Source organism: Hesperophylax consimilis, chromosome 10 (assembly GCF_061612785.1).
Source record: "Hesperophylax consimilis isolate HC1 chromosome 10, BYU_Hcon_1.0, whole genome shotgun sequence".
Classification (NCBI taxonomy): domain Eukaryota; kingdom Metazoa; phylum Arthropoda; class Insecta; order Trichoptera; family Limnephilidae; genus Hesperophylax; species Hesperophylax consimilis.
Window position 1 is genome coordinate 24599267 of NC_142845.1, and position 23345 is coordinate 24622611.

General features: G+C 33.3%; 2 protein-coding genes across 2 annotated transcripts in view; one reads left to right on the top strand and one right to left on the bottom strand.

Moving 5' to 3' along the window:
* Positions 1-23345, top strand: part of LOC149420485 (uncharacterized) — a 199007-nt gene that overhangs the window by 94005 nt on the left and 81657 nt on the right. The gene's annotated exons all lie outside the window — the stretch shown is intronic.
* Positions 15526-17547, bottom strand: LOC149420486 (uncharacterized). Its single transcript, XM_089636174.1, has 5 exons — positions 17484-17547; positions 17137-17338; positions 16967-17053; positions 16716-16790; positions 15526-15906 (listed from the first exon to the last, which is right to left on the bottom strand). The coding sequence occupies exons 2-5, from the start codon at positions 17282-17284 to the stop codon at positions 15542-15544; spliced, it is 675 nt and encodes a 224-aa protein (XP_089492300.1). The 5' UTR covers positions 17285-17338; positions 17484-17547; the 3' UTR covers positions 15526-15541.

A 23345-nucleotide genomic window follows, 5' to 3' on the forward strand; every position in this document is an offset into this window, starting at 1 on the left:
TAATAATTGGCACAATCCTAAACAGAGAACATAATAGTGCGTAAGCGTTATTAGGAACGTTGTCTTTTCCTTGTTCATTATATCGTTAATTAATGTCCTTTAGATTATTTATAATTTAAGCAAATTAACAAAATTAACCAATCTAGCTTCTTCTCTATAATAACATGATAATGATATCTAAACAATACATCCCTAATTTAAAGGCACGATTATTAAGTCGGTGCCGCACTCGTTAATGAAACTGACATCCCATATCCCAAGGCCGTTCCCCTCGGTGCGAGATAGGGGTGAAGAAGATGTAGCCCACCCTATTGATTAATTGCCGATGCTTAATCCATCTCGTATCTCAAATTGGTCCAGAGCACAAATACTTCTAGTGGAAGGCCAAAATTAACTGCTCAATTAATTGGTATACAACATCCCTTAAAACATAGAAAATTGTTAACAAAATGCTGGAAATTTTTGGACATTTTTTCAGTTAAACTTTCACTGTTTTTCACTGATACACAATAAAAAAATACATAACACAACAAAGCTTTCTTTTTCCGTTTCTTAATATAATTAGCAATAAAGCACTGACAAATCTTTAAAAAAATAACGACCCTAGCGTACTTCGTATTTGAAAGTTATTTTCATTTCAGCATTTATACGCCAAGAAGGTAAATTGTCTTGGATATGTCCAAAATTATCCGTAATTATAATTACTTATTTTAAGCCATTTATGTTTTCAAAATTAAAAATTCCTACGCAAAATCATCATAATTTAATATAACCAGTTTTAGAATTCTTAATGCTTGACTTAGGTTGATTTACTGAGCTCAAATAACTATTCAATTAAGTGGATTATGCATCATACATTCATTAAAGTAGGTCAATTAATGAATTCACATTACAAATAACTAATTAAAAAATGGAGTTGTGGCAGAAAATGTGGCATTTTAAAACGTATGAAAAAATTAGCTTTCTTCAGAGAAAATCTATTGGTCATCTGAAGCAAAAATAATCTTATGGCGATCTCGGGCGTCATGAAATTTGCACCCACATTATTCAGTCTGAAGGTTCTAGGTCAACACAGTTGCTATAATAATGGAGATTATTTTTAATTACACTTATCAGGCAAAGCTGGATGGTAAAGGTAGGTAATATTAAGTAAAGAACTATTAATCTATATTTCATAAATTTCCAGTTTCAAAGTAATCATGCGAAACAGTTGTTATTGACAAAAGCTTTTTTAATATGTAGGAATAAAAAAATATCTCTTTCATTTGTTAACCATTTTAAATTTAGCCAACTTTTTTCAAGGAATAAACCACCGAAGCATTATTATAGGATGTTTTGCTTGCATTATAGAATAAAATCAGTTCGTGTGAAATAACAAAGAACCTTTTCGTATCTCATATAAAATAATTCACAAGATTTCATGTTCTCACGTATCTTTCAATTTCCTCGTCTAATAAATTCATATGAAAATCCACCCTCTCATTTTTCTTATATTTAAAGCCTTTTACAACCCGTAAAAAGGTTAATTCGGCCTTACGTGGTGTAAATACGTGAGTTACCTACTCACAAAAAAACAAAGGGACGTTTTTTTAAACTAGTTTTCGAGAGTAAGTGCAAAGGCAGCGATTTATTTTGATGATTAATCAGCTTTGGAAAAAATCCCTGTTTCAAAAAACCGAGTTTAAAAAATGCCTGCTGGAATATCTTACTTGTATTTACCCGAGCTGATTTTGTGATCGTTGGGTAAGGGTTGTATGGTTACATAAATCAAGTGAGTAAATTGGATGTCACGAATATCTTTTTTTGGATCTGAAATCGAAATCACCCATAAGATATCATGGAGATTAATCATTGGCCATCGTTTGTTTATTTTTCATATAAAATCCTTGAGTGGACGTTTTCACATGTGGATTTAAATTTTCACTTCAGAATACTAACACTGCACTCAAATAATGAACAGGGGTTTCTAAATAATGATTCTTTAATTTTTGGATAAAAAAATACCACGGTACAGATTCTTCTATTCACAAAATTTAACAATATAGTCCTTCTTCTGAGAGCTTCAATGGAACCCATCTTTCCATCACAATGACGCTGGTGAGGAAGAAGAAAGTATTTTAAATGTTCTTTCAGATATTCATCTATAAATACACATTTTAAGTAATTAATTTTCACGATGTGATCTGGTTTGAGATTTTCACGACCAGAAGTATTAGTAATTTTTTCCTTCTTTAGCCAACTTTTGGATAGCGTCACAGTATCCATCATCAAGGCAGATGTGTAGATTGAGGATTGATGTGAACAACATAAATAAACAACGGAGATCAATAAATATAATTGTTTTATTGTAGTTGTTTAGTATTGAAACATTTTAGATAATATCTACCATTTTTCCCATCATACACCTACTGTCATACCTACTATCCATTTCCTTCCTTAAAAACAGCCTTATCCACATTTGGAAAGAAGAAGATGATTTGTTGCTTTGTAAATTGTCGCAAGTACAACATTCGAATTCGTGTCGTGTAGCAAGAAGGTGCAATCGTCGTCTCCTCGTCACATGCTTTGTGCTCTGTTTGCAAATATAAAAATCACATTAAAGATTATCTCGTTTTGGAGGAAATCTCACTCCGTGAACAGTGCAAGTTCGTCGAGAGCACTATTGCCGGGATTCTGGGGAATTCAAGGTAGGCTGTTCCTTCATTCCACTTTTCCCGTGATTTTTCAAAACCAATTGAATGAGCTTTACACTGTCGTTTTTGTGGATTTTATTTACACTTCATTTACGTGTAATATAACACTTTACAGCAGTAGTTGTGAAAAAAACAGAATTAATATTTTTGATTCTCTTCGCAGCTTCTCTAAATATGTTTACATATTATAGAAATAGATCAAACTTAAGCTGATCGACTCTGGAATATTCACAGTTTTTTTATTGCACTGAAAACTTTGATAAGAAATCTTAATGTTGCAATAGAAGATTATTGCTTAGTTTTGAAACTTTATGTTTTTATCTTTTTTTTAACTTAAAGTTGAAAGGAAGTAGATCAATATGTGCTCCTAAATAATCAGATCACTAAATATCTATGCAAATATATGCAAACACAAATTCCGGCGCTGGTACATATTAATCAAATAATCCTCTTCTAAGTGTGCATGGGACCTAACGTGGTCCACTTTTTTCCTCTACAACCCTTATGCCCGGTTCACATTTTTCCATTTTTGTTGACTAATCAAGTACGACAAAAATTGAACAAGTAATTGAACAGGAAACCTCCCAACCCTATTTGAACTGAACCCATTTTTCTTTCCTTCGAAATTATTAGCAAATGCGCATCCATATGCGCAAAAACACAAATCGATAAGTTTTGTTGACTTTTAAAAATATGAAAACAGTACAGCAGAATCTGGAAAGCTTAGAAAAAACGCTAACGAAGAACACTTAGAACAATTTCTCGTATCTAGTTCAAGTTTAATATTATTGGAAAGGGCTTATGTTATCGGGATTTGACGAACCTTTTTTCTGTATATTACCATCACATCATGTTAAAATATTTTCAATCCGTGATGGGAAACTCTTCATGCTCTGTGAATAATTGGGTCAATTCGTAGCCCAGACTAAGTTTTTCTCGGAATTTTTCTGCATCTCAAATAAGGCGGAAAAATACTTCGGATATAGCCCCTAGGGAATACGAAGCTGTCTCATAGCAATTTTTCGATTACGAATAACCTCAGAATTATTTGACAATCTCCTACTACCACCACAGTAAGAGGAAAGTGTTTTTTGTATCATGATGGAGAAGCCAACCAAGGAATTGAACTCACAACGCCTCGGTGGGACCGAAATTAGATACCAACTCAGCCACTGACCAATCGGTTGTATGTTATACTTCCGTGTATGATTTTTTATGCATTGACAAATATGTCGCTTGTTTGAACTTTATGCTATGTCAATAACAAACAAAGATTTGATGGCATTTCCTCAGGTCAAAAACATAAGGAATACAATGTTTGCAGTCACTTATAAGGTCATAACTCATAATTCATTCAAATATATAGACAAACATTTTTTATGTGTTTTCCTCGTCAGGTGGCAGTCAAATATAATTTGGGGTTGAGATTGTTGAGAACGGTCTGGTTTTATTAAATACTATTTAGTTATAATAATAATAAGTGTTTTATTTTCTTCCTCTTTAATAACAAATATATACAATTATATCCTTACTTAGATTTCCCGTGCTGAGGATTTCATGTACATTTTATTTAAATTTAGTAGTATGAATTAAATGAAGTACCTACTAAAAAATATGTGAAATTGTGTCATTCTGAAATATTTATAGATTATACATGGCGATTTTTGTTTAGTTGAATGGTTTCGTTTTCAGTCTGCATTTGGTGTCAGTATGTTATCTATTTCTGATCATCCTATGTTTTGTATCTTGCCTTTTATTTGAGATTTAATTGTTAAAAGATTGTTGTGAGTTTTGAATGAGAGTGGGATTTTATTGTAGATACAACGCGGTTTTACCTAATTTGCTTAGTTACCAAACTGCAATTGTTATTCGATTTGTGTAGACTGCTAGAATTTTCCGTTAATTCCCTTTAGAGAGGAACGTCGATTATTAATTCTTTCATTTATTCCAGTTGGAAATTAGCCAGAATATAAAATCTAGGATCAAAGTGGGAGGTATTTGATTTACGTCCATTATTTATAATGAATTTGTTCCATAACGATGCTAAAATATAACAGGTAACTCCCGTGGGAGGTTAGCATACAACAACGAATTCTCGTTTGAATTGGGGTAGCTTTCATTATAATTTTTCGAAAATAAAATTGAGAATTATAAAATAAAAAAATTGAATGGCAGGCATTATAACATGTACCACTGGATATTTTTATTAGATAAGCCAACAGAAGTATTGTGACGTGTCCGTGTATCTAACGAAAAAGCTCAATTCTGTCTTACTTCGGATGAATTTCAACAAACATTCTCTAATATCTAATTCCTTCTCGAGCAGTTATTACCAAAATCATTAACCTCTCTGGGACTGAGGTGTTGAAAAATCTTATGTAAGCAGGCGACATTAGTTTTCTTTCAGATCGGCATGGATCACACTTGTGTTAGTACCTATTATACCCCAACTCTGACATCAAAGCGATTTTATTTTAAGATTAATACTTCTTTTTGATAACCGTAATGCTTTAGATTTTGAAGTAAATGAATGAGGTAAATTTTATTTTTTAACAGCAAACAACTCATTACTTAAAATCTGAAAATTTCTTATTTTTATGCGATTAACTCTAATTTTGCCATTTTCACGAGAATAACGGGAAATTAACTATTTTCCGGTTATATATGGCGAATATTTTACCTGTGTAAATATAAATTATTTTTCACGCGATTTTCTTATACCTATAAAATAAAGCGGTTATCTTCAAATCGAAAACACCGCTTAAATTATTTTATTTTTCGATTTTTTTTACCAAATACATATACTTTAGTAGTGTATTTTTTTAACATCCCTTGTAGCAAAATGTTAAAACATAAAATGTAATACATTATTTTCTATAATAATAATGTTACTTTAAAAGTTGGCAACATGTTGTATGTGGCAACCCATTTGGTTTTCTTTTGTTTTTTTCTCTATGCTCTGTACACTGCTGTCATCTTTCTTGTAATACGTACATCGTCAATAAAACCAGTCAGTAAAAATGTTTTATTTTAATTTAATAAACACAGAAGATTACAACACAAAATATAACCGTTTTTTTTGAAAAATACACCGCATTGTCCGCAAAAAACAATTCAAATTTCACCGAAAAATAACTCGAAATTTTCAAGTGTCTGCCCATTGATGAGTCAATTGTCTGAACATTACTTGTTATTTATTCATCGAACTCTGAAAAAACTGACAATTGCGACCGTTTTTGCATTCTAACAAACATTTCCAGATATTCCGACCATATTTTCATTTGGGCGGTTTTGTATGATTTAATTTCCGTTGTGTGCTCTGGTTCCAGTCTACGAACCTGCTACTAGATTACATTCGATCTCAAATTATTTTCTAGAAAACAATTGTCATCAAAATTTATACTAGATTACATTCGATCTCAAATTCTTGAATACAATTATCCATTAATAGATTGAATAACCACGGTGACATTACGCAGCCTTTTTTAACACCTTTTATGATATCAAACCACCCCGTAAAACCACCGTTCACCCTAACACATGCAACGTTTCCCTCATATAGAGACGCAATTGCCTGAGTCAGATTCGCATTCACTCCATACTTGGACAACACCTTCCATAGATTTTTCCTGTCTACTCGGTCGTATGCTTTTTGTAGATCTACAAAGGCACTGAAAAGTTTCTGGTTTTTTGCCAGAAACTTCTCGGTGAGCATACGCAATGAGAAGATCTGGTCCATGCACCCCCTTCCACTCATAAAAGCACCTTGCACATCCCATATTTTATCCTTTGTTTCCTTTCTTACCCTTTCAATCAAAATTCTACCATACAGCTTGCTAACTGAACTAAGCAGACTAATAGCCCTATGATTCCCACATTCCATACGTGACCCTTTACCTTTGTATAATGGCATGATCACTGCCCTTCTCCAATCTAAAGGTGGTAAAAACGTTCCTTTAAGCATTGGTTAAAAAGATTGCACAACCATGTGAGAATTATACGGCTACCTCCTTTAAAATATTCAGCAGCAATATTGTCGAAACCGATAGCCTTACCAAATCTTCATACACTTAATTGATCTTTCTATCTCATCCATGCTAATTTCGGTAACATTCAGTCCATCATCATTCATGTCTGATTCACCGCTAGAATCACTGTCACTCACTTCGCTTTCAAAGACTTCCTCGAAATACTTCATCCATCTCTCTTTTATTTTTTCCTCATTCGTCAACATTTTTCCATCTTTCGATTTTATCATTTCATGCTTCCGGTTTCAGGGCCACACCGGGACCTTTTGACTTCCTTCTAAAACAACTTAATGTTTTCTTGGAAATATTTTGTCATTTTCATTCCTTCTTCCTCTTCCAGGAGTGTCTTTCGTTCTTTCACTCCAACTCTTACTTTTTTCTTACATTCCTTATTTACTTTTTTCGCTCGATCTTTCTCTTCGCTGGAAGCACTGCCAGCCGCAATCAGCCATAACCATGCTTTCTTCTTCTCTGAGACCAGTGCTTTAATCTCATCATCCCACCATGCATCACATTTCTTCCTACCTTGCGTACTTATTCCACAAACCTCTCTAGCAGATTCACAAAGACTCACTTTTATGTGGTTCCATGTTTCGTCTATGCTTAGACCGTCCATTTTCTTCTCATTCAATCTCATCTCTGCACAATTCACGTACTTCTCTCATTATCGTTTTGTAGTTTTTCTATGTCCGGGTTAAATCTTCCCCATTGGAAAAACTAAACCCTTCCAAACACTTTTCCACAAATGATCATCTAGTCAATCAACATTATGCAAGTGCATTATATAAGCAAAATAAATACAAAACAATACAAGAACAACACGTCAACTCACCAGAGATCAAATGGAAAAATAATTCACCGACTCCAGATATTTTCATATCAGAGGGTTCGGCTCGGTAGAACTCCTAACAGGGCCTATAAATCCTACTGATCCCTCAACATAAATATTTAAAAAATCTTTTGTTATCCTACATGTATTTAAAATGACCGATTTTTGCATATTTTTACATAATTTTTTTGATAGATTTAATACGCCTAAATTTTTAATGAGAGAGCTAGGTATAATGCCAGTAGCCGAAATAACGAATGGTAATATTTTTATAGTCTGAGAATGCCAAATTCTTTTTATCTCATTTCCTAAATCTGTGTATTTTCTTATTCTTTCATTAATAGATTTTTTAATGTTACAGGAATTTGGAATAGCGACATCAATGATATAAGTTATTTTTTAAATTTTGTCATGTAAAACTATATCGGGTCTATTATGACTAATCGCTCGGTCTGTTATATGGATCGTTCTACATTTATCTAAACCAAAAGTCATTTTGATATGATCTGTAAAGTTTTTAACTACCTCGATCATTTTCTCTAAATTTTGTTCAGAATTCGAAAATAATTTTATATCATCCATAAATAATAAATGCGAAATTGTACTACTCTCCCTTGTATTACCCTTAACTTTTATTCCAAACTTGCTTTTAATTAACATTTTAGATAGAGGATTCAATGCTAAGCAAAACCAAAGATGACTCAATGAGTCTCCTTGAAAAATTGAAATGCCCGGTATTACTATTTTCTTACCTTTTAAATTGATAAGTTAATTGGTATTCCAAAAGGACATAATATTTTCCAAAAAGCTAATAATAATGGGGTTAATTTTATATATATTCAATACTTTGACCAGCCACGAGTACGGGACACTATCGAAAGTCTTTTTGTTGTCTATATTACAAGTATGTAAATTACGTTTTCGAGTTTGAATCTGTTTTAGAATTACAGAATCAATAACTAATTGTTCTTTACATCCCATATGTTTTCTGCGACAACCTTTTTGTTGTTAAGATAAAATATTGTTTTTATCTAAATGAGTATATATTAAATCTGTCAAGCAAGAGGTTAAAATTATGTATATTGTCAGTTAACATATAATGGGTCTGTACTGAGAGGGATTATTCATATTTTCGCTTCTGGGCAACATATAAGTAATGCCCTTAGTTAGAAAATTTGGAAAATTTTGAGGTTGACTGACAAATTTTGAAAGATTTTTTGCCAAAAGAGGATGTAAAGTAGTCAGACGTTTGTACCAAAAATTATGTATCCAATCGCAACTCGTGGCTTTCCAATTATGAGTATTTTTAATATTTTTGGTTAACAATTCAACTGATATATTAGAAAAACTCATTTGTTCAATGCCTGAATAATTGAGTTCTTTATTTTCTATCCAGGGACTTGACTCGTTATGTTTTATATCTTTACTCCAAATTTTAGTCCAAAAATCGCGCATACCTGATTCAGGTGGCAACGGAATATTATTATTCGAAATAATATTTTGTTTATCGTCAAGTTTGGAATAAAATATTTTTTCATTTTTCTGGAGTAATCTGTTATAATTTTTTTTTTATTATAGGTACGTATAATTATATGTTTTTAAGTTTATTATTTTAGAATATTCTTATTATGTTTGTTCGGATTAGTTAACATTATTTTATTTGAGTTTATCATCTATGTTTATTATTATTTGATATTTATTATGTACATCAATTAAAGTCATTTTCTAAACACCTTATAATAGCCATCTATAATAGCGCCTCTCCCTAATTCAAACACGAGATAAAAATAAAATTCACAATTAAGTTGGGTAGTTTCGTTGAAAAAAAAACATTTTTTCGCAATTAGCCTCGACCCATCTAAATTTATAAATCTATTGTGCTTTATTTGTATATTTAATAAATAAAAAATAAAAATAAGAATTGCAATATTCGTAAATTCAACTAGATACTAGATTCCAATGAGCATTGTATTCACTACTACATGGATTACAATAACTATTAAACCCACCACTGGATTTCAATTACCATTAAATCCACTAGCCACCAGATAACGATGGTCATCAAATGACTTTCATTATCACTGAAATTAACAGAACCTATGAAATTGTTCCCTAAAGACCTTTCCAACAAAATATTCCACAGGATTATCCCTCTTTTTTTCACCCCCTCTTCAAATAGCGGAAAATTTTCGCAAACGATGTTATATTTTTACAACTTTCATCATAGCCTCGACGGTATTAGATAATGAAGATCTGAATGTGGTATTTTTATTATAATTTCATCTTCTTTTATAGCGCAATCACTATCATAAAACGAGTACTTCATTCGGTAATCTGTTAAATTCTATTTTGGTGGTCCATTCTTATTAAACTGTACGAAAAATATAATTTTTGAACATATTTCATTAAGTACTCGTGCTTAAAATGTACTGTTTTGTAAAAAAAATGTTTTGCTTTGGACATGGTCCGTTAAAAACTAAATAAATAAATGTGAAATTTTAACCATTTGCTTAATCTGGCAAAGGGTTAATTCTTGGAGTAGGGGGTCAAATACCATAACACTGATTTTTTAACGAAATTCCTAGCGTAAAATACCGATGCCAATTTAAATAGCTGGCTTAGCAATAAAAGATGAACAGTTTGGTATACTTTCTAATACGTAATTCAAAATATCAAAACTTGACTTTAAACTTCTAATATTAACCCCAAAAAACAAATGAAAAATATTTATTTATTTATTTATTTATTTACACATATACGGCACAACACGTGCCATTAACATAATTGACATACTTATAATAGTACAACAACATGAAGAATAACAGTATAAATGTTAGTAAAATTTAAGAAAATAGGTAAAAAGTAAGGTAATAAGTAGTGTATAAAAACTATAATGTATAAAAGTAAATTGTAAAGTGAATAGTTTAAAATATAAAGTATTAAAGTACAAACCATAATTTATTAGGAAAAAGTAAAAATAAAAATAAAAATTTAAAGATTGAAATAAAACAATAAAATGTACCAATAAGATACCTATCTCAAGGTACCGACAATGATTTAAATATAAAAAGTAATAAATCCTGGATTATGTTAACCGATATGATAAATATGGAATCAACCGAAGAAATAAGATGACATAGTCAACCTAGAATATTCCAGACAGAAAAACCAGGAAACATATTTTTCTGCTACTTCGGTACTAACAGACAAAAACCGGCTTTTTAATCATAACATACAGATTTCTACACAGTTTAACTTCTGGTAATTTAATTTTTAATTCGTGTTTCTATTGTCAGCCAAATGACTACTTAATTTTTATTAAGTACCAATCTATTGTTATCATCACAATTCGCAGACAATTTTTGGGACTGGTTTCATGAACGCTGGTTTGTTGAAGGACACGCAACACCGGTTAGACAAAACAAGTCAAGGCTCAGTTAACAGTTAAACTTAATTATTCTTCTTCTTTGTGAATATCTTTAGCTTAATCCATTTTGTCTAAAGTCACCTTAAATGAAGATAAGTTTATTGTTCAAGTTTATAAAGATTAATAAGAATAATGGATGTTTAGTACGACCTTATTATCATGGGAATAATTATAAAGCTATGTGATAAGCATTTTGATTGTACGTAAATTTTATAATACGCGTAAGTTAAGATTAGCTTTAAAGCTTTATTCCATTGAATGCAAATAATTGTTCCCATATTCCATACAATTTAAATTCTTCAAAATCTTTTTGAAATTAGCATGCATAGCAAAACCCAATAAAATAAGCAATTTTACATAAATCTTAACCCTTTTCCCAGCGTGTTTTCTTTAAAAAAAGTTATAACGGTTTGAAATAAGAAAATTCATAATAAAATCTTATTTAATAATAATGTCGTGTTAATAATTTCATAAATTAAAATAGAATTCACCATGAATGAACTTTTTATAATTATAAATAATAATCTACCTTTCTATATAAATAAAAATGTAAATGTTTATTGTTCAAAATCGTAAATCTCCGAAATTTCATCATTGATTGCTTTGAAATTTTAATACAAGTTTGTATTTGAATAAGCGTGTGTTTTTCTATATTAAATAGATATCACGTGTGACAGGTAAAAATATACTTTTTTGGAAAAATAGCGCCATCTGTTGAACTTAAAAGCAAATTGCGCTATTGTTTCTCTATCTGCACATACTGAGCCACAGCGATGCTTGGCGGGGTACAGCTAGTTAGAAATAGTAAATCAAAGAAATAATAAATTTTTTATTTCATCAAAGAAAGCTAAAAGTCTTGCACTTTTCGTCAATTTTGTTAAATTCAAATTACGTACGTAGGTGATAGAATATTATTATAGTAGTTTTAGAAGAGATATACATAAAATAAAGGTATATTTCGGAGATGGTTTTCCAGTCAAACCAATAAGTTTGATATTTCGAATCGACGTTATCTGATTATTATTTAAATATTATGCTTATGTTATGTTTTTCTTCTACGTACTGCTTTATAATTTTCTTCTTACAATATTTTAACGTGCTTACAAAAAAAACATTTCATATTATATTTTGAACCTTAATATTATATTTTTCAAAATATGTATGTATTAATGTAACCCATATGAAAATAATAAAAAAATAAATAAAAAAATATACAAAATCATGTACAATGTGACCTTAGAACGGGGTACCCTGGTAAAGTTACATTCTTTTCGACTTTTACAATTTTTTTTTTTAAACACACATATATACAAATACAAAATATCAAATATTCGAACGAGTACTCTTTTACCCTTCGCTATTTTCGATTGTCTGAGCATTCATTAATATAAGTACCTAACTACATTTACTTAGAGAATCAATGTGGGATGATGCTTTTACTTAAAATTACTCCCGTAGCGGTATGTTAATGCATAATTCACATTCACCGACCATCAAACCTGACAATTAGCGTTGCAAAACCAGATTTTTTACAAAAAATGGTTTTTCTGCTCAGAAATCGCAACTGCACTTCTTTGTGTTATTTATTTTACTACTTTTTTAGACACTAGCCATATTTTCATAAATATGTAGACATTGTTACCGCAATTCAATATGATAACATCAGTTCGCCTCAGGTCGACCTTGTCATCTCCTTCAGCATCCTAGACAAGATCTCTTTATTCAGCAACCACCAGGGCCGGCCCTGCGCGGGCCCAATTGGAGCAGTCCGCTCCGGGTGCCGAATTTCTACAGCGCGAAGGCACTGATAATACCTAACCTAACAGATAGTCTTTAAGATGGTTTTTCACAAAAACCTAAAAAAGAAGAAAAAAATACTCGCGTCAGGCGCTGTTTGGTTCAGGGCCGGCTCTGCCACTACCTACCAGAAGCACAGCACAACCCAGGGTCATGAGACTTGCTCAAGTATTCAGAACAGCAGCGCTAAAGTCTATATTCTGAAGGTATCTCGGAACGTGTTAATGCTAATTCAGTAACAGGGAGATGCGAGTTCATATATACTCGTACTACCCCACAAAGGTTCTCAGCGCACATTAAGCTGGCCAAAAATATGTGTCAAATTAAAAAAATCTTATTTAATAATACAATATGTTTTAGTTGTGATTTTCAACGTATAATTAATTGGTGACTATTCATTTAATTTTTTTCTCGGGGAATCTAGTCCGATATGTTTCAAGACAAAAAAATTTATTCAGAGAACATAAACGCATTCAAAGGTTTTAAATTGTTCAATATGAATATTGTATACCGCACTTTTCCTACAGGTTCGAAGCCGCAAACATTTGTTTTCTGTTGGCAAAACCTGTTTTTGTTATTTTTAACTCATATCTATAACACGATTTACACCCGTATTCAGAGTCGATCCTTTAGTTCAAGAAACCTTCCTTTCCTTTAAAAAACACCGTTTTATATTCAGAGACACGCCTAAAGTCGGTGTGACGTCACTTAGTAAGGAAGCTACCTTTCTCAAGATTTCAAAAAATTTTGTATTCAGAGACGTCACTATGGAAGTCTCTACGACACTGCGCACGCGCATACTTGCTTACTTTGACTTTTAGCTGTCAAAACTCGAGGTTGGTGGGTAGGGTACCTTTGCCTTGCTAAGTCGGTGATTTGTTCCCAGTTGTTGCGGTTGTTGCTGTTGAAAACATAAAACAATGGAGATGCAGATTATGGAAATGGAGATCATGGAAATGGATAACGAGTTTTTGGATTACATCGTTGATCCATACAATACACGTGACGACGTTGGCACGGACAATATGGGCAGCGTGCGGCGTTATTTACGCGATTTTGAAAATCCCGTGGAGTTTTACAGTGACCGGCAATTTAAGGATCGTTATCGGTTGGAGAAAACAACTGTAATGCATATATTAATTCCTCTATTATTTCCGAATTACGCTTTAGTTAATAATAGAGGCTTGCCCATACCTCCTGTTATTCAGGTAGCTATCGCGCTGCGATTCTACGCTACTGGTAATTATCAGGTAAATGCGTCTTTTTTACTAGATATCTATTGTCAAATTATGTTCTACTTTTGTGAAACGAAAATATTACATTTTGTGATGCTGAAACTTGTTATTTACATTATGTCTGTACTGATTTGAAATCGACAAAGAATGAAAGAATGCATATATTATTTAATGAAAACATGATGTCAACCTAAAATTAACCAGATGCCCTTAGATGTACAAAATATCTAGATGGAGTGTTCATCTTGTATTATTTTCAATGTTCATTAACTACCTACATATTTTTATATGATTCCAGATTGTTGCGGGAGATCTACACAAACTGAGCCAACCAACCTCCAGCAGAGTAGTGCAAAAGATTTCCTCCAGATTGGCGCAACGGATAACTGAATTTATTCATTTTCCTCAACGGCCCCAGGACTACGCTGAAAATCGGAAACTCTTCTATTCAAGAGCCCAATTTCCAGGAGTCGTCGGATGTATTGACTGTACACACATTGCCATCAAGAGCCCAAGCCGAACAATAGGGGAATCTTTTCGCAACAGGAAAGGATGGTTCTCCTTGAATGTGCAAGCTGTGTCAGGTCCACGTTTGGAATTTTTGGACATAGTTGCCAGGTGGCCTGGTTCTACCCACGATTCCAGGATATTTCAAAACAGCGCGTGCCGCCTAAAGTTTGAGGAGAAAAGGATTACAGGCATTCTTCTCGGGGACAGCGGATATGGCCAGACAAATTATATGTTCACACCAGTATTAAATCCTGCAAATGAAGGGCAAGAAAAATATAATAAGGCGCAAATTTCCACACGGAATGTAGTCGAAAGATTATTTGGTGTATGGAAGAGGAGATTTCCTTGTCTGAGGAGGAAATTAGAAAATAAACTAAGTAATACTACAAACATTATCGTTGCGTGTGCCATTTTGCATAATTTATGTATATCGTCAAACGACCAGCATTTTGGGCGGTTTGAGGGTATAAATATACCTGTCAATTCGGTGGTGCAGTCTGCTTCAGGCAGAACGATAAGAGATGCATTTATCCAAAGACATTTTACGTGATGTGTAATGAACTGTGAAAGGACACCATATATGTAATGAATAGTGACGTCAGTAATTGTGCCGTGTAATGAACTGTGAAAGGACACCATATCTAATGTATAATAATTGTGCTGTGTAATTAACTGTGAAAGGACACCATATATAATGTATAGTAATTGTGCTGTGTATTGAACTGTGAAAGGACACCATATCTAATGTTATGACTAATGAAGTCATATTTTTTAATGCATAGTAATTGTGCTGTGTAATGTCATGCTGTGAAAGGACACCTTATCTAATGTAATGAGTAGTGAAGTCATATTTTTTATAATATGTTATAATTATGCTGTGTATTGAATTATGAAAGAGCACAAGGGTTTATCTTAAATATATACCTATGTATGTATTAATAATGTCCATTATCAAAAAAATTGAAACAGAATGGAAAATAAATAAAACATTTATTGGAGATTAATATATTTTTTATTCATATTTATTTATTGGCGAGCTCTTTTTCCAATTCTGCCTTCGCTCTTCTTATTTGTAGTTCTATAAGTTCGTTCTGCAGACGAGCTCCTTTCGACTGCTCCCGAGCAGTCTCGATCTGCTCCCGGGCAATCTGCTGGGCAGTCTCCCTCTGCTCCCGGGCAGTCTCGATCTGCTCCCGGGCAATCTCCTGGGCAGTCTCCCTCTGCTTCCGGGCAGTCTCCTTCTGCTCCCGGGCAGTCTCTCTCTGCTCCCGGGCAGTCTCCATCCTTACTACGTGCATTTCTTCATCGTACTTTGTTAGATTGGTGCTTCTGAGGCAACGCACTTGGCCCTCGTCCCGAACCACCTGCCCACTAGATGGTATCAAGTCTGAAACAACACAAAATTACAAGCTGATTAGTGAAACAACACAAAATTGCAAGCTGATTAGTCATCAATGTAAATAACAGGTTTATTTGTGTAATTAACACTCTGTGCCCCATGACATAGTGCACAGTCGGGAAACACGCCAAACACGCGCCCAACATATTTATTTATTTACACAGTAAAGTAAGTAAGTGTAAAGTAAATATAAAGTGCAAACTATAAATTACAAGTAAAAATTAAAATTTAAAGTAAGAAAAAAAACAGTAAAAATGTAGAAATATAAATTATCTCTAAAAGGTACCCACAAAGATTTAAATATAAAAAGTAAGAAATCCTGGATTATGTCATCCGATTTGATAAATTTTTCAAGTACCTATGATTTCTAGTACATTAAATAGTTTTGGAGTGCAGTACTGGTAGGCATATTATGTTTACATGATGTATTATCGTGGTACCTACTAGCAAACAAATTAAGTTTAATGCATCTTTTGTATGAGGCCAGATTACCGACGAAGTGATCGATATTAGCATATTCATTGCATGTACACGGATGACATTTGTCATCAACAGCTCGGCTGTGGAACGATTTGCTGGCCTCTGTTTTTCCTCCCTCCTACAACATTGGTCTCTTCAAGACCCATTTTCACTCCTTCCTCAAAAACATTCCCCACACAGCATCTTCAACAGGGCCCCTCTTTCTTTATGGTGGAAAACGAGAGGTTAAAGTAAAGCTCTCCGAACTCCGAGCATTATTTGAACCTTTGTACGAAAATGCAAGTAATCACAGCAAATAGAGAGGTAAATATAGTCACCTTTCTTGGCTATAATGCGACGTGTCTTCGTCTTGAGCTGGGGCGTTGAACTTTCCTCCGGTGTTTTTGTTATATCTGAAAATTAAAAACACTTTTGCAATATTTCTATCTCGAAAATTATTTAAGATTTAGCATGACAACTGATAAAATTATGTAATAAGTTCCTACAGAGAAATGCGAACACTACCATCTAACAACAAATCACATTTTGAATTGATAAGAATCAATTATATTATCAAAAATTGACTTACCAAACACCGGCACTTCCGTCGACTGGTCAGTCCATGGCATGCTGAATAAAGCAGACGTGCTGGTGCTGGGCACAGCGGTATCTGAAACTTAAACAATACTTTATAAGAAATAAGGTCAAAGTTAAATAAACAAGTAGCCAAAATATTTCACATAACTTTCTTAAACTAACCGCGATCGCTGTCGTTGCTAAAGCTCAGTTCAACGTTGGTGGCCAAGTCCAGCACGCTGTCAACGGGATGATGCTCATCAGAGACAGTTGGCGACAGCCTGCCCCCTCCCGTCTTCATCCTGCTCCTCTTTTCCTCGCAGAGCTCCATCTTCCTTTTTGACTTAATGTTGTCCCAGCATTTCTTAAGCTGCGCTTGGGTCCGCTAAGAAGGAATTCAATAATACAGTATTATAATAGTATTACGGAATCGGAACAATAGAAGAGTATGTATATGAATGAAAAAAGAGTATCCCTGTGGGGAAACGGCGTGATGGCTAGTTAGTATTTCAATTACAAAAGATACAAACCTTTTGATTGCCGGCGATTGAGTTGAAATCATCTGTCAACTTGGCCCACGCATTTTTCTTCTCGCCAAGTTGCAGATGATTAGTCAAAATGCTGGCAACGGCAGGATATGTGTTTATTAAATCTAATAAACATTGCCTTTCACTCGGCGTGATTATAATACGAGAATTCATTGTTTAAAAAGGAAACTTTCGAGACACTCAACTGAAGATGTAACAGAGACTTTTGACAGGCCGATGTTATTTACTTATTTACGACAGACGCTTGAACTAAATCCATAGACAACAGCATAGATAAACACACAGATTGTCCCAAAACGGGGCATGTTGTTTCCGTAGAAGCAGGACATCGACAAGTTTCGGATGACGTCACTCCTTTCTTTCGGCGTAGACAAAAGGTCTCTACCTGAGGAAAGGAAGCTCAAAGTGTGGACTCTGTATAGAAGCGTTAAAGGTAAGGACGGTTCTTACCTTTGCTTAGGTAAGGCTGACACTTGACTTAGACAACTTTAAGGATCGACTCTGAATACGGGTGTTAGTGTTTACTGGCCTAAAAATCATTTTGGTATCAAAAAGTTGGGTCTGAAAATAAATTATCATATTCCAAGATGCAAGGAAATATCTACTCAAAATAAGAATATTTTTGTTATCATCTACACATTAATTAAGTAAATTGATTTCTGGTTAAACTATGTTTTTTTTTTTCAAATATACATGTGTTAGTGAAATTTTACTAGCTTTCAATCATTTTCTTTCTTAATTAAAATTTGACCAAATTTTCAAAACTAAAAATTGGCCACTTTTATTGCGAATCGGACCTTTGTGCAACGGATCGCTGTATATCTATAGATTATCTTGGTGAATACCTACCCCAAATTCTGCTTTACATTTACAAACTCCGACCAAATAATATGCAGATACGTGATAATTTGCTTCCCCAAAACTCAAGTGTCTATTGACTTTTGATTGGATATTGTGGGATCGGGTGTTGAAAGGAATTCGTAATCAAGGTTTAAATTTGGAATTCAGCTTTTTATTCAACTCTCAAATTAAAGGGAATTGAAAATATCGCGGTCAAAATTTATTATTCCATTTCTAAGCGTTATTTTTATATTAAAATTTTGACAAATACCGTTAATTTGTTAAGGAATTCGTAAAGAAAATTGCTTTTTTTCTGTATTATTACGACTTAGTTGTTTGTTGTAATTTCTTTGAATAGGATACGTTAAGTAATTGGTCACTTTATTTTTAATATGCGCGGCTTAAAATAGATTTTAACACACTTTTTAAAAAAATTGCGTAAAACAGAAAATATATTTCTGTAACATTGTGAAATACCTACTTGTTTCAGTAGAGTGGAAAATGATAGAAATTCAAATTAAATTTATATCGTTAACATAGAAACCCTTAACAGAAAAATCTGTGCTTATTTGAAGCCGCCGCCGGAGGTCCTAATTTTATTGTTTCCACTCGTTCATGTAAGTAAACAGATTTTTGATTTATTGTTAAAGATGTATTATAATTGTTTCATTTTTTTAAATTTAGAAACTAACTTATTGACCATGAACCGAGACACAGCGAGTTGTTGCATAGCTATTTTAGACGAGTTTTTCCACTTTATCGTCAAGATATTTCGCATGACCTTAAAAGATTTACTATGTAAAGATTCATCTGTTAAATAAATAATGGCACACGTATTTGCCATGCAAAGAATTGGAGTGAAAGGAGATTATTGCCGGGTTAGCCTGGTTTATGGAGAAGAGTATCTCTTTTCTGAATATTTTTGTGCATAGCTTAAGAGTCCTTTGAATATCACTTGAACACGCGGCTACAACCAAAACTTCCTCCATTCACACCAGTTCAGGACACTGAAACAAGTTGCCATGCCTTTTGTATAAGATCTTTCTACGTGGGCGTGTTTGATCAAATGTAATTGTGATCTATGATGCAAGAGACAGAGTGCGTGCTAAATACTGAATTTTCACTGAATCTTTTGCGGCTGGAACCAAAAGGTACTAAGTCAGTGGATATCTATTCAGCGGTATAAGCCGTTCCGACTTTTTTTAAATTAACCTCACACAGGAGGCCGTGAGGAAAATATGAGGTTCCCTCGGGGCCTATGTCATCTTTGAGGATGCTGTGTGGAGGTTTTTAAGGAAAGGAAGGATTAGACGTTCTGAGAGGGAAGAGAGTATGAGGGGTGGGTAGTAATCTGGGGGTCAGCGTGTCCAAGAGAGACGTATGAATCCATTCCTCCCACTGCAAGATGGTTCGAGAGAGTCTGGACGAAGACGTCAAAAAGTGTATCCATCAACTTTCTTCATCCGTTCCCCTCTTCCCCATGAACCCTGGTAACCTTGCCAAGTCACCAAACGTAGCGAACCACCTATAGCAGAGGTGTTGGTTATCCAATAAATGGTTCCCGGGGAGATGGTGCCGATACCCACCTCCCAAATTGAATTTACCAATACTTATGTAATTACTTCATTCAAATACAGTTTATTAAAATTATATATTGATAGAATATTAACTTGATTGAATTTCCTGCCCTTGGTTGAGGTGGTTTTGCTACGACGCAGGGCAGCCTACGCCGTAGGCAGTAAACAAGATTAATTCGATACTTGTTCTTTTAATTTAAATTTAGTTTAAATTTTTTAACTACTTATTTATCAGTATAATTGATTAAAAGTGTCAATGAATTCAGATGAAAGCATCATTTAGGAATGAAATCGGATCTTCTTTGGTCGGAACTTTTTAATATTCCTTAGAATAAACGGAGTGTGTCGTGAAAGCAAATGGTTATTAAATACGATAGTGGTTACAGGCCCATCTCCTTTGTTTCTATTATCTTTGTTTTACTCACATACTCTCACACAATAGGTGTAAACACAAAAATATATTATGATAAAATAACTTGAACATAAGAAGAATAATGTAACAGAAAAACTGCTAATTTTAAATATTTAGTCTTTCAGAAAAAGATAATTTTCACTCCCCTGGATGATTGTATCAAACACTTCAGACAAGCATTTGCCATTAAAACGCTGTCTTAATCTGTTTTTTATTCGTTGAACAAATTGTAAAATCCCTTTGTCTTTGACGGCAATGTCTATCCCAGCATGGTCGTACAAAGGAATAATATAATTATGTATGAATGACTTTCCACTGGGGTGACGAATCTGCCTTAACGAATTGTATATTTTTTAAAATAATGAATTTGATTAAATGCAAATAAATACACATGAGTACCCTGTACAGTCAACAGTGAAGTTTTAATACTTACCCTTATGTGTAATGTGTATGGTCGTGATGCATGGAACGGGCAGATTAAACTGAAGTAAAATGAATGCAGTAAAAATGATATCCCTGAAGCGTATGTGTGATAGAATCATGGATGTTGAGATCCTAGTAAATGAAAAAAAATCACGAAGAAAAATTATTTTTGCCAGTTTGTTAAGAATCTCTTCAAATTATTTTTAATCCGTTCAAAAATGGGATTGCAGACCGTTTTCTGATAATTTTTTAGTAAATTCCTAATATATCGGAACACGTGTTCATACACCTGCAGTTGCCTTGATAATATATAATGAAGAAATGTGAAAGTATTATTAATTTTACTAACACGAGTTCCAACATCGTGATAGTATATTCATATTTTACTGAAAGTATATCAGGAACCTATTAATTCATTCGTTAAGGGCCTAAAAATCCAGTTTTTTACCGGATTACCAATAATTTGGAGAGATTCTTGATAAATTAACAATACTCATTTTTCTCCGTGTACAAACGTAACAAACGAGGTAGTTATGAAAGGGACGCTTAGATGGTTTGGACAATATTTCGAGTAGATATACGGATAAAGAGTTGTCAGGGGAACAATATTACACGCTGCTGTGATTGGAAGAAGAATTCAGGGATACTCAGAGGAGACATGATAAGTTCGACACAATTAAATACGTTTGTCCAACAATTATAGTTTGTCCAATAATTAAAGTTTGTCCAACAATTAAAGTTTGTCCAACAATTAAAGTTTCTCCAACAATTAAAGTTTGCCCAACAATTAAAATCTGTCCAACTATTAAAGCTTGTTTATTTTTTTAATAAATTAATGAGTAAACCCTCAAATTGTAATATTTGATTATTGAAGACAATATTAGCGATTCCTAAATGAAAATTTGAAACAGAAAAGATACGTTCACATCTAGGACATGAACCCAGGACCCTTGCTGGGGCACGGTCCTGGGTGTGACCGTATATTTTTCTGATTTTTCTGTTTCAAATTTTCGTTTAGGAATCGCTAATATTGTCTTCAATAATTAAAGTTTGTTTGACAATTAAATACCCCCAAAAGACCGTGAATGAGAAGATTTATGGTTGTGAATAAAGCTAAGAATGTGTGCAAGACAGAGTTATGTAGCGGTTCATCATCTCAGTTTTCTTCTGTGGAGAAATGGCAGGAAGATTAGATAATAAAAAACATAATATATGTTGAAAATAAAGGGGGCTCACTTCAGGGACTTTCTGTGAAATGGTAGTTTTTGACATACCATGGTTGTGGGCATGGTTGATGAGCTCATATGTTATGTCACTAAGAAAGGTTACGGTATTTTGTTTCTGTTGCGTAAAGGTCAAAGATGGTAAATCTTTGATAACCTTTTAAAACCTAGCAATGGTCTTTCGACGTACACAAAGCATTTCATTTGAATAAATTCTATCACAAATAACGAGAAACGTTTCTGAAAGTAAAATAAAATCTTTTTTTTTATTTGTGGTTCTGTATTTTTCGCTTAAAAAATTAAATGGCTTACATTTGAACATTTGAATGCTTTTGGTCAAAACTTAGATTTTCCAGTTCTAGTGCGTTTAATGTTTGGCTTGTGATGATGATGGTTGCATGTCTTGTCCTTTATTCTCCCATCACATGAAAGAAGATGAATAATTAATAACAACTACCATTGGCTAATCTTTTAACTAACAAATTGTATCCTTCAAAAATCAAATATATAATAAATTAGATTTTCGATGAGTGTACCTTCTAAATGCAAAATGAAAACTTTTTGTGCTCTGCGTGTTTTGTTTCAAATCTATTTATATAAAAAATATAATATTTCTTTTTTTGTCCCGTTCATATACCATTCATCCGATTCCTCTGAAAATCTTAAAGTTTGTTCTTATTAGTACCAGGACTGTTTAGAGAGTGGTTGAAATGGAATAGGAAGTCGATGACGCTTTTGAGATAGTCTTAACGCATTATATGTATGAGTTGAATTAATGTTGACATAATGTAGTTTTTTAACAGTTACAATGTGTTTTTGTTATTTGTTTTTGGGGTGTTATGCCGTGTTGCGCTAAATCCTTATTTAGCCAACGTTTCGGACAGCATTGCAGTGTCCATCAAAAATAACACATCTGCCCTGATGATGGACACTGCAATGCTGTCCGAAACGTTGGCTAAAGAAGGAGTTAGCGCAACACGGCATAACACCCCAAAAACAAATAACAAAAATACTTTTGGCCGTGAAAATCTTAAATCATATTAGTTACAATGTGGATTTCATGATACTACGAGAAGTGAAAATGTGGATTTCATGATATTACGTGAAGTGACAATGTGGATTTCATGATACTACATGAAGTGAATGGTAGAAAAAGTCGGGGAAGCCTGAGGAAGATATTAATCTAATAATCATTTGTGGTAAAATGAGACGAGTAAAGGATGAACGAGGTGCAAAGAAAATGTATGAGTTGGAAGTGAATAGTTGGTACTCTAGAGTACACAACTTCAAAAGTTTACGCAAAATCATTTTTAAATCCCCGAGGTAGACGTAAACTGGCTTAAAATAAAGTTGAATTGGCTAATACTGC